Source organism: Bemisia tabaci, chromosome 2, assembly GCF_918797505.1.
Source record: "Bemisia tabaci chromosome 2, PGI_BMITA_v3".
In the NCBI taxonomy this organism is placed as follows: domain Eukaryota; kingdom Metazoa; phylum Arthropoda; class Insecta; order Hemiptera; family Aleyrodidae; genus Bemisia; species Bemisia tabaci.
This window is the reverse complement of record NC_092794.1, coordinates 55248259-55260049: the sequence shown is the minus strand read 5'-3', so window position 1 is coordinate 55260049 and position 11791 is coordinate 55248259. Positions and strand designations below refer to the sequence as shown.

At 39.2% G+C, this 11791-nt stretch overlaps 1 protein-coding gene across 3 annotated transcripts; it reads right to left on the bottom strand.

Moving 5' to 3' along the window:
- Positions 1–1163: 1163 nt before the first annotated feature.
- Positions 1164–11519, bottom strand: LOC109034260 (actin, clone 403). 3 transcript variants are annotated; one of them, XM_019047308.2, is made up of 6 exons: positions 11382–11519; positions 9711–9884; positions 7712–7951; positions 6745–6883; positions 2879–3114; positions 1164–2126 (listed from the first exon to the last, which is right to left on the bottom strand). In XM_019047308.2, exons 2-6 carry the CDS (start codon positions 9834–9836, stop codon positions 1737–1739), a joined length of 1131 nt encoding a protein of 376 aa, XP_018902853.1. In that variant the 5' UTR covers positions 9837–9884; positions 11382–11519; the 3' UTR covers positions 1164–1736. The 3 variants fall into 3 exon arrangements, with proteins under 3 accessions (XP_018902853.1, XP_072151963.1, XP_072151964.1); XM_072295862.1 differs by lacking the exon at positions 11382–11519 and adding an exon at positions 11217–11352; XM_072295863.1 differs by lacking the exon at positions 11382–11519 and adding an exon at positions 11126–11143.
- Between the last annotated feature and the right edge of the window lie 272 nt (positions 11520–11791).

Genomic DNA, 11791 nt, shown 5'->3' with positions numbered 1-11791 from the left:
GATTAATTGTATCCCTTCGGATGGACTGTGTGTATGAAACATGGTAAAACGTCCGAATAACTACTAAAGGGTTTTCCCCCTTTGCAAGCTTATTTCAGCTACATTTAGGACTCCTTATACTGATGCCTGATTGAAATACTTCATTCCCGCAGATTCTTCAGAAACTTGCAGCTAATTCTGTGAGACACCACAACACGTGCTCCGCCGAATTCTATAGGCAAACTACCAAATTCTTTTACCCGACTTGAGACAAATGATTTTTCCTTGAAAAATTTGTCTCAATAAAGCACTATCATTAGACCCCATTTTCGAAGGACAGTTCCAGAAACAGAACGTGGAAGCCGTTGTATTTATAAGACATACCGACGATGAAACTACCAGACCACGTGTCTCGGTTTGCGACGTCATGGACTTCTTGTCATACATAATAAATGGAAAACTAATTAATGTCATACATCATTATTTAAATGGAAAACTAATTGATATACCTAAGTTTTTGAAAACTTCTGCGATTTTTCTTCTCTGCACAAAGAAAACTCTGTGAAAATTTCCAGGAATTATATTTATTTGTTCTCTTTAAAAAAAAAAAAAAAAAAAAACATTCAATGGGAGGGGAGATTTTTAAATACCGCAAACGAGGTAGGTTCGTGGTCTGGTAGTTTCACCATCGATACGTAATTTGATTTCTTATAAAATTATAACGGCATTTCAGACACTTTTTGATTTTGAGTTAACACACCCGCAAGTAGTACAATGCAACGAAAATATTGCATTGATTTTGCAAGTGAAAGCTGTAGGTATGATTTCATTTTTTTAACCTAAAATTGCAATACTTTAATAACATTTGGTCAATAAAAGCTGATTTTAAACGATCATTAAAATGAGTTCCACGATGTGGAAGAGAGGTAGACATAGACAATTTGCATTGCAAAAAAAATTGCGGCTGATTTCAATTTTATTTCAATCAATTTCAGTAAGAGGAGCCCCTTCAATCAGTGAATCGACAACACGCAAAACACTCCAATATAATGTTACTAATTTTACCATGTAATTGCAATAAAGCGCTACCTGTGTTGCTTGGACACCCAACTACTCGATTGCCGATACACAGCTATGTCTGTGGCAGTTTATCTTCGGGTAAAATGAACAAACGAACAAACGAATGGATTGGAAAAATGAATTACGATTTCTTTGAAAGTAAAAATAATGACGAAAATTAACAATGACAAATGCGAGTAGGATGAACAAATAAATAAAAAATAAATTAATAAATTCTCAAAGAACAATTGATAACAAAAGTACCTAACAAAAATAAATTAGCTTGAATTGATGAGTAAAGCGCATCGTGGACTTTCAGGAGCCCAGGACATCGTAGGATTCGCAGGCAGTTGTATCAACGAACCTCACCTCGCGGGTTCTACTTCATCGCACGGTAACTGAGGCATTTCACCCATTTTTGTGAGCTTCATAAAATCCCGTGACCCTCCCAGAGCGCGCCGCAAAACCTCAACGGCGATCAAGGAACACCCGAACGCCGTCCCAAAGTCCAAGGACAAAAGTTGCAGGACAAAAAATCCTCGAATGCCACACAATATAAACTGAGGTTCGTGAGGCAGGTCTTGATTTTCTGAAGGTGAAGCGTTTTGTGGTTTTTCTTTCGGGGGAGGCTGAAGGGAGAGTGGCGGTGCGCGATCCACGCGTGCGAGGCGGTTGTTTTTTGAGGATGACGACGGGGCTTAGAAACACTTCCTGTGAACGATGGAAGGACCGGACTCGTCGTACTCCTGCTTGGAGATCCACATCTGCTGGAAGGTGGACAGAGAAGCCAGGATGGAACCTCCGATCCAGACGGAGTACTTCCTCTCGGGGGGAGCCACGATCTTGATCTTCATCGTGGACGGAGCCAGGGCGGTGATTTCCTTCTGCATACGGTCAGCGATTCCAGGGTACATGGTGGTACCTCCGGAGAGGACGGTGTTGGCGTACAAGTCCTTACGGATGTCCACGTCGCACTTCATGATGGAGTTGTAGGTCGTCTCGTGGATTCCGCAAGATTCCATGCCCAAGAATGAGGGCTGGAACATGGCTTCTGGGCAACGGAATCGCTCGTTTCCGATTGTGATGACCTGAACAGAGAAATACAGTTTGGGTATAATATGAGGATGGAGAGACATGGTGTTGGCGGAACTACCGAATCCACAGCGATCGATTGGGACGCTTGAAAATTACTGCTCCTTTTACATTTTTTTTTTCAAGAAAATACTACTCGACATACATACATTAAGCCGCTTTTATAGCGGAGCCTCGCGCTCTGCGACGCCCAATCGCCATTGCCTCCTATCCTCCCAGAGACTATCTGCTTCTCGACATTCCTACGCTAAATTTTCAGTGAATATTCTCGAAAACTCTCGCCAAAGGAACATTGAGATGGGCCAAAGTACGTAACCACATTTTTTGGCCATCATGCTCTCATTTCGAATGTGCGGCGTCATGAACTCTCTGCTTCTTCGTTGAAAATTTAAAAGCATGGGATTAAAAATGAGTTTTCCTATTCTGCCAAGCTGAGGATGAACGCCGTATGAACCTTCAGGCGTTGCCAAAGTTTTGTAGATAAAACTCGAATTTTCTTGTGGATTTATGAATGTTTCTCGTCTGGGTTTTCAGACAATTTTTCCCCGCAATTTTGCACATATTTCCTGAAAATTTCAAGGACAAATGTTCACAACTTTCCTCAAAAGTAATCATTTTTCCGGAGGAAATTTGACAACTCTCGAATGTTCATACGACGTTCTTCCTTAGCACGGCAGTATTGACTAGCTATTGACAAACCGCACTGCCCCTCTTGAAAAGAGACGGTGTCACTGTCGACAGTTCTTACCTGTCCATCAGGAAGTTCGTAGGACTTTTCTAGGGAGCTTGAGGAGGCGGCGGTGGCCATTTCTTGTTCGAAATCGAGAGCGACGTAACATAACTTTTCCTTGATGTCCCTGACGATTTCTCGCTCGGCGGTGGTGGTGAAACTGTATCCCCTCTCGGTCAGGATTTTCATAAGGTAGTCGGTCAGGTCACGACCGGCCAAGTCCAACCTGAGAATAGCGTGAGGTAAAGCATAACCTGAAACAACCGGAAGGAAACATTATATACTTAAGACAATTAAATTATGTAAAACTCGCAGCTATGCGACTAACATCCTTACTGTATTGAAAAGAGTAAGTTTTTCGAGAATCACTGAGGAAAAAAGTTCGGTCCGGTCATACGAACCGAATGTACGGTGTTCAATGTCGGCCGTGTTGTGCGGTTTATGCAACTGCTCTCTCAGTTCATGCAACCGAGCTTTTTCGTTCGTTCTGTTCGATTTGAATGCTCGGTTGCATGAACCGAGGATACGGTTCCCAAAACCGAGAGAATGGTTACATGAACCGAACATCAATACGGCCGATATTGAACATCGTACATTCGGTTCATATGATCGAAGTTTTTTTCTCAGTGGATGCGGGAAAATTAAGGGGAATCTACATCGCTTAAAGTGAACCTTACGCGGAAGTAAGCAAAAATCGAGATATCGAATAAATTTTGCCAAAAAATTGTATAAGTACCCTCGTAGGAATTAGTCGCTCTTCAAAAGAGTGAAGGGCAATAGAAAATTCCCGACGCAAATGTATGTTTTTAAGTTCAGCATCACATCGGTCTGTATTGTAGGTACTCATGTCTACGTAGGATCAGATGCAAGCATGATCATGAATTACGAAATCACACGAATTGTAACTGCAAAAATGATTATTGGATCATACATGTCTACCGTCATCCCACTCCCCAGTTTTATCCTTCCTCGGTTCTCCATGTAACCAAACGAGAGGCAGGCAACTATTCGAGCACGCGTGTCGCCAATTGCGTATGGACTAATTGAAGGCGATTTTTGTTCGGGCGCGCGCAGTAGGTACCTCAGATGGGCCACTCGCGGTATCAAAAGCGAAATACCGAGTTATGGCTCATGGCGTGGCTCAGAGACGCCCAACACACTCCGTTGAATCAGTTCAGAAAGTTTAACTTCAATCCGAGTATGAATTGAAAAGAACTACTATCCGTCAATTTAGATCCTAACAAGGATACTGTCGGGCCAGTATTAATTTTGCGTATAAAATGAAAAGTACAATAGGAATAAAATTGTAAAGAGAATAAGGTACCTAATCATAAGTTTAATCACTGAGGTTTTTTCCACAGTCAAATCAAAAGTAAACATTCACTTCGATTTTAGGGGGCTGTAATACAGCATAAAACGTATAAATTGACTCCATAAAGTGTAAAAACGCCCAAGCACCAGGGTCTAGCTTTCTGGGAAGCCGCAAGCCTGCAGCTGAAGCGGCGTGTTGCACTTTCATAGGTATACCCCTTCAACCCCCTACCCCCCCCCCTGGGGGGGGGGGGTAGGACCCTTTCAACTGAAATCTGACTGAATTTATTTCGGCAAAGATCAATTTTACACATTGGTGAGTATTTCACGAGAGAAACACTCGATCATTTTGAAAAAGCTGTCGAAATTGAGACTGTCTAAAAAATCTGCCTCCTGACTAGTGATCGCTGACGATTGAGTCCTTTGAAATTTATTGTCTCAGTCAGATACTCAACACTTTTGAACTTTTTAAGACATTATAGTAAAGAAAAATAAAACCCATTTTTTGTAAAGAGACGTAAGTTATTGCATCGTTTCGAAATTGCCATTATTTTTACAATAACGTAAAAGTGAGCATTTTCCTAATATATGGCCAGCCAAAGTCAAAACATTTTTTGGAGGATTTTCTCAGTTGCAACCAAATAATCGAATATGATATTTGGGTCACTTTCAACTGATGAGTATTCAAATGCGAAATGCCCAAACGGCAACTTCACATTTCACTGGTAGGTAAGTATTTGTTATCTCTCTGGCCGCGCGTGAAGAAACAGGCGTACTCCCATTTAATATTCTGCTTTCAGGGCAGTAATTAAGTAGTTAGCTCATTACAAGCTACTTCTCTTTTTCGATGCTCACCGTTGCTGCACATAACTTGAAACAATTGAATTTTCACCCCGAGTGCGTAAGAGTTGTGCTTCTTTGTAAATTTGACAATGCCTTAACATGCCTTAACGTTACAGAGAACAATCATTGAGGGCCGAAAATTAGGACTTCGGAAAGTCATATAGATAAAAATCGCACAGTATTATAAATCTCTGTTACCTATCGCATTTAAACTTTTCAAAATGTGAGCGTGTTCAATTAATTTCCAAAAAATTGGGGAGCTACATTAGTTCGGTAGAAATTTGGAAGAAATCTAACACTAAGTTACGGCATATGGAAAAGAGAGTGATATATTTCTCCGTGAAATATGGATTATTTGTGTCTTTGAGTAGAATCTTCGCCAGGTTTTTGTCAGAGGTACCTACACCACAGTCAATTTATAAGGCAAACCTTAATTGCAATTTTTTCTTCTTTGCCAAATCAAGAGAGCTGTACGAGGTATTTGCGTGACTGCGTGAATGAATTTAAGTAAGTAAAATAAGTAAGTAAGTATGTAGGTAAGTAAGTGAATGCCAGACTGACCGGTTGAGGCGCCTTCTAGGGGTCAAGGCGCCTTGGCAACAGCCGTCGTGCACCCCGAAGTAGGAAATTTTATTGCGATAAATTTCAATTAGCCCTGCGCCTTCAATCAGCGGATAAGCAACAAACAACACTTCGATGCGGTAGCAATGATTTTACCATCTGATTGCAAATCATCGCAATATGTGCTTTTTGGGGAGTTTCCCTCTAACTTCGTGCCTTACCCCCGACTTTTACAGGACGTGACGTCATCACGAAACCCCTCCGTCAAGAATGGCTCTCTCTCGGACATGCTGTGGTGTTTTACGACTATTGCCCAGAGAGCGGATCAATTAGAAAGACCAGCGCAGCGTAGCGTGCGAGACGCTTTCGGACACGGAGACCTAAACGGAGTGGTAAGCGCTCACTCCCTTTTTAATTAGCGATAATTAAGGAGCGCTCGGAAGATAATATGGGGGGGGGGGGGTAAAGTGTTTAATTGGGTCTGACGCGTGCCCAGTGCTGCCGGGTAAAATGAAAACGTATAATTTCCAATAACTGGCCCAGACGTTTGTACCCTATGTTAATGAATCGTGGAATCTAATAAGATTAATCTTACTATATTCAGACTCAAGAGACATCGATGCAGACAGAATAAAATACTAATAATAAAATATATAGCCAAATTTTTTAGTAATGATAGGCTACCATAACCCAAGTAGCACAGTGCAATGAAAATATTGGAATACAATTTCGACTTAATGCAATAAAATTACAATGTTTTCCTTATACAAAATTGCAATGTTTTTACATCATTCGGTCGACAAATGCCAATTTTAAACCATAAAAATGAGTCTCATCAGATAATTTGCAAGGCAATGAAAAATTGCGTCTTATTTCAATTTGATTGCGAAAAATTTTAACAAGAAGTTTCGTTTCAATCAGTAGATTAGGAGCATGCACATCACTCCTATGCAATAGCAATAGTTTTACAATGTAGCAGCAACTTATTGCAATCTGTGCTAGGTGGGATAGTAGAGCGGTGATTGAAAACATGAAGATTCACGCAAAAAGAACTTGCAAATTGTTGAATTTGATAACTTTATAATAGGGTTAAAAAAATTAAGAGAAAAAAAATAAAAAACTTCCTTGTCTGGAAAAGTGAAGCATAAGCAAACGTAGGAATCACTGACCTTCGTAGATGGGGACTGTGTGTGAGACACCGTCTCCAGAATCCAAGACAATACCGGTGGTCCTTCCGGAGGCGTACAGGGAAAGAACGGCTTGGATGGCCACGTACATAGCGGGTGTGTTGAAGGTTTCAAACATGATCTGCAAAAAGGAATTCGTGAAAGTCAATTATTCAAACAGAGGAAACCTAGCTTTTAATTATTTCTACGGTATAGTGACCAGAGGAGGACCATTTTTTCGACTTGTATCGTAGAACAACGTATCTACTATCAATTTTCCCGCACCTATGCATAATTGCGGAAGTGATCAAATTTTTTTGGTAAAAAACACACTCTTGTATCTTCCTGAGGTACCTATTCAAAAACAATTTTTGAAAATCCTCTCGAAAACGATTTCTCGCCCGCCATCAATGTGAAGGGCCGAATGTAAAAAAGAATAAAGCAAAACGTATGAACAAAATATTGGACTCATAGTGTTATAATAGAGAAGATATGATTCTTAGACAAGGCCCAAGTAGCACAGTGCAATGAAAATATTGAAATAAAATTGCGAATTTATTCCATGAAATTGCAATTTTTTTTACCATGAAATTTCAATATTTTTACACAATTAAGTGAATAAATGTAGGTTTTAAACGATCAATAAGATTAACTTCATGTTAGCGGGTGTGTCGGAGAGTTAGGCAATTTGCAATGCAAAGAAAAATTGTGACTTAGTTTCCATTTCAATTAAGTTCAACAAGAGGTGCCCCTTCAATTAGTAGATAGGCAACATACACAACACTCCGGTGAAGTAGTAATAATTTGAACTAAGTACTTAATTGAAATTCATTGCAATCTGTGGAGGAATAGAGAATTTTTGGCTCCGTGAACTCAGCGAATTTAGTGCCCCGTTTCTTTGTGTTTTTCTTTCTTTATTTGCAAAATTGCATTGAAAGACGTGAAAAATCGAGAAAAGCTTGTTTCGCACCTGAGTCATCTTTTCACGGTTGGCCTTGGGGTTGAGGGGAGCTTCTGTGAGGAGGACGGGGTGCTCTTCAGGAGCAATCCTGAGTTCGTTGTAGAAGGTGTGGTGCCAGATCTTCTCCATATCATCCCAGTTGCTTACGATTCCGTGCTCAATTGGGTATTTCACCGTGAGGACACCTCGTTTTGACTGAGCTTCATCTCCTACGTATGAGTCCTTCTGACCCATACCGACCATGATACCCTGTAATCATCACAATTCAATTTGATTAACTGTAACGTTTATATTTGTTTTTTTTTTTGTTTTTTTTTTTTTTTTTTTTAAAAAAAAGGAGAAACAAACACAACAAATAACATATCGACGGTGTAAGTCGGCGATCACATAACTCGTTTGCGGTATCTGAAAATCTCCGCATCTTTGTTATTTTTTTAAAGGAGAACAAATCGACATCATTCCTTGAAGTTTTTGCAGAAATATCTTCGTACAGAGAAGAAGAATCACGGCAGTTTTAAAGAATTGTCGTTGAGTAGTTTTCCGTTTAAAAAATAAAGTATGACAGGAATTCTGCAACGTCGCAAACCGAGTTATGTGATTGCCGACTTACACCGTCGATATATTCCGAAAATGCTGATTCTATTCACAATTGGAAACATTTTTTGGCATCTTAAGCTCAAAAAAAAAAAAAAAACACCAATAAATAATTTATCCACTCTTACGGAGAACGAGACTTTCTATTGAATACATTTCATCGATCAGCAACGGGCAAGTTTCCGTTTAAAGGAGGGGATAGACAAATGGACTGCGTTTAGCAGAAAGGAACCAAGCCACATCAGCTATTGCCAAATTTAACGGGGAAATTTAATTTTTTTACAATGGAGCGTTCGTGCGGATTCCTTTGAACGTTTTACGGAATTTGCTCCGTACTAAGCAGAAAATTCACTGTTTGCACGAAAATCTGCACAACCATTTTCATGTAAAAAGTTACATTGCCCGATTAAATTTGGTAATAGCTGATGTGGCTTGGTTCCTTTCTGCTTATTAGCACGGTCCAAATATGATTGAAACACCGCAAAGGAGATATGACTATTTTGCTTCGCTATCCAAGTATTACTCACCTAGAATAAGCTCATTGATGTACATTTGTGACATTACTTTCTCAGTAAGAGGGGAAAATTTCGGAGACTTAAACGCAAGGTTAGAAAAAAGCCCCGGTTTAGTTCCACCATTCCCAAGTAGCGCTTTTCAACGGAAAAATCCCGATATTTTGATATTGGATGGCGATTTTTTTACGATTCCTCGGAGATAAAGTCGATAGGATCATCAACATCTCGGCGATTATCATCAATCTTATCGCGCAATTCATCTCTAAAAAAATCGCGTTCGATAAAATTGAAATTTTATATTAATTCATCAAGACTTTTTGTTCGATATAATATTGTGATGAATCGCCGTCCACGCAATCGTGATTTCATTGCACTTTTATGCGATGAAATCGCAATTTTTTATCCGATAACATCGCAACAAATCGACGTCGATGAAATTACGATACATCCTCCAATCAAATCGCAACTTATCGCGATCACCGCTATTTGGGGAGAGGAGAATATCTTGGAGACTTGAACGCAAGGCTAGAACAAACGCCCGGGTTTAATTCCACCATTAATGGTTGCTTCTCACAGTGGATCGAGTCAATAGAGGAGAGGTCGGACCTGAAATGTTTGACTAAAACTGCAAACTTTGATGTTTAATTCGTCACATTTTAAATATAAAGGGACGTTCCTGGAAGAAAATTTCACGAGGAAACCAATGGAACCACTTTTGGAATCTCAAATTTTTGTATAATCGTACTTGAAAGCATTTGAATTTTCCAAATTTTGTCCGACCTCTCCTATTGACTCGATCCACTATGCGTCGTCCAAATTGTTTTACCGACCAGTCTTCCAACTACCTATTTGTTTTTATTGATTAATTTTGAAATTAAATAAGATTTAAAATTCCTCACCTGGTATCGGGGTCGTCCAACGATGGAGGGGAAGACAGCCCGGGGTGCGTCATCACCGGCGAAACCGGCTTTGCACATACCGGAGCCATTGTCAACGACCAATGCGGCTAATTCGTCGTCACACATTTTGGAATTGGTGAAATAAATAAGTTAAACCTAAAATAAATTAATTAACTGCAACAAACAGATACAAAACAAGCAATTAGAATTTCGCTACACTTTTGTGCACAGTTCATTCCCAGGAGTTTAGTAAGCTCCGAATGGACCGAGTTCATCAGAAAAGAACCAACCCACATCAAGTTGAAACTGAGAAAAGGGGGGTTGAAGTTGTATTCCTGCCTAAGGCTCAATGTAGAAAATAAACTTTAACCCCTCCTCTTTTAACACACTAATTTCTGTTTTTTGACTTTCAGTTTTGGGCAGGAAAATTTACGGCTGGTAAAACTCAAATACGTTCTTAACTCAATTTTTTCGAAAATTTGGGTTGGTTCCATTCTGATAAACTCGGTCCAAATGTCATTCATGTCCCGATCATCTTCACAACTTTTCAACATTTTCACGATTCAAAGTTTCTCAACTTAGCGTCTAAATTGTTTTACTTTTTTTCGGAAAAAATCCCTGGGATCTGGAGCCCAGACTCTTAAAAAATCGACGAGAAAGAATACTCTTGATTCAATCCAATTTCTGCTTGAATCTAGAGCCTAGATCTTTCATTTCAGCGTATTTCCATTTGATTCAAGCAAACATCTGATTGAATCAAGAGAAATGTTTCTTGACAATTTTTTAAGAGTCTGAACTGTAGATCTAAGAGACTTCTTTCCAATGTTATTAAATTATCATGAAATAATTCAAATTTTCCAGATCTGTCAGCATCACCACATTTTCGTTAAAATTTTTCTGGGGCTATTCTTTTTTGAAACACCTTGCTTGGATTTTTTTACATTAGTTAGAAAAAACAAATCCGATGGGATGATTCAAATCGCTAAACGAATGAAACTTGGGCGACTCATAACAGGAAAAGAAAAAAAAATCCGGCTTAATTCTGAACATTGGTACGGTTGGGGAGGGGGGGGGGTTAAATTTAAAAAGTAAAAACAAATAGGAAAATATTTCAGTGAGACACTTATTATCACATTCACTAAATTTTTCCTTTGCTGTTATTTTCACGATCGAAGAAAACTTAACGTTTAAATCCTTATTTAGATGAAAAAATACTTAAATTGGCTTAATTCGTTCTGAATACGGCATAATTGCGTTCATGTTGAAAACGGCAACGTTACAATGCTATATAGATAAATCACTGATGAATAAAAGTGCACTGAATAACCAATCGAGGGCTTTGGTTTTTAAAGAAAACGTTAAGATTTTCAATCCATCACTGACGATCAAACGAATAATGATTTTTTCCAAAATACCGGAACAGAAATTTCAACAAATCACAGATGCACAAATTCGCCGTGTAATCCAATTTTTCAGAATTTTGAAGACAATTTAAAAATAATTCACCAGAAACAATTCTAGAAAAACTCTAGGGAAATTTGAAAAAAAAGAAAAATCCGAATTTTCCAAATTCGAACTGGAAAACTACGAAAACCGGAAATTGAAGGGATTGTATCGGGAACGAGGGAGCACAAACACTAAGAGCGGAAACGGAAAGAAGAGAGCACTTACAAAGTGAGTTTGCGGAGAGTTGGCGGTCGACTAGATGCTTTGCCTCCCACCCGCGAAATTATATAGCTGTCCGCGCGCGCTGCGGTCTGCGTTCATTATGACCAAATATGACCGCCTGTATTTATTTAGCCCGCTAAGGAAGTATGCAGCGCTCCTGCTCAAGCGGTTGCTTCTTGCCTCTTCCTCGGTAAGCGCCAGTGCCTTTCGAGGACCTTTTGCACCCCTTCTTTACGCCCATTCAAACATTTCCCAAACCCACCCGTTTTTTCAAATTAATTTTATTTCAAAATAACGTAACTGCTACAAAATATGTCTTGTATCTACCTACATATGTATGATTAAATTAAATCAAACTAAATTAAATTAAATTGATCTAAATAAAATTAAACTAAATTAAAGTAAATTAAAGT

Bases quoted from the DNA above. Each gene is read 5' to 3' on its own strand.
- LOC109034260 (XM_019047308.2), bottom strand. From the start codon at position 9,836: ATGTGTGACGACGAATTAGCCGCATTGGTCGTTGACAATGGCTCCGGT. The intron at 7,952-9,710 runs GTGAGGAATTTT...TGATGATTACAG, and splicing joins TTGGACGACCCCGATACCAG to GGTATCATGGTCGGTATGGG. The intron at 3,115-6,744 runs GTCAGTGATTCC...CGGTTGTTTCAG, and splicing joins CACAGTCCCCATCTACGAAG to GTTATGCTTTACCTCACGCT.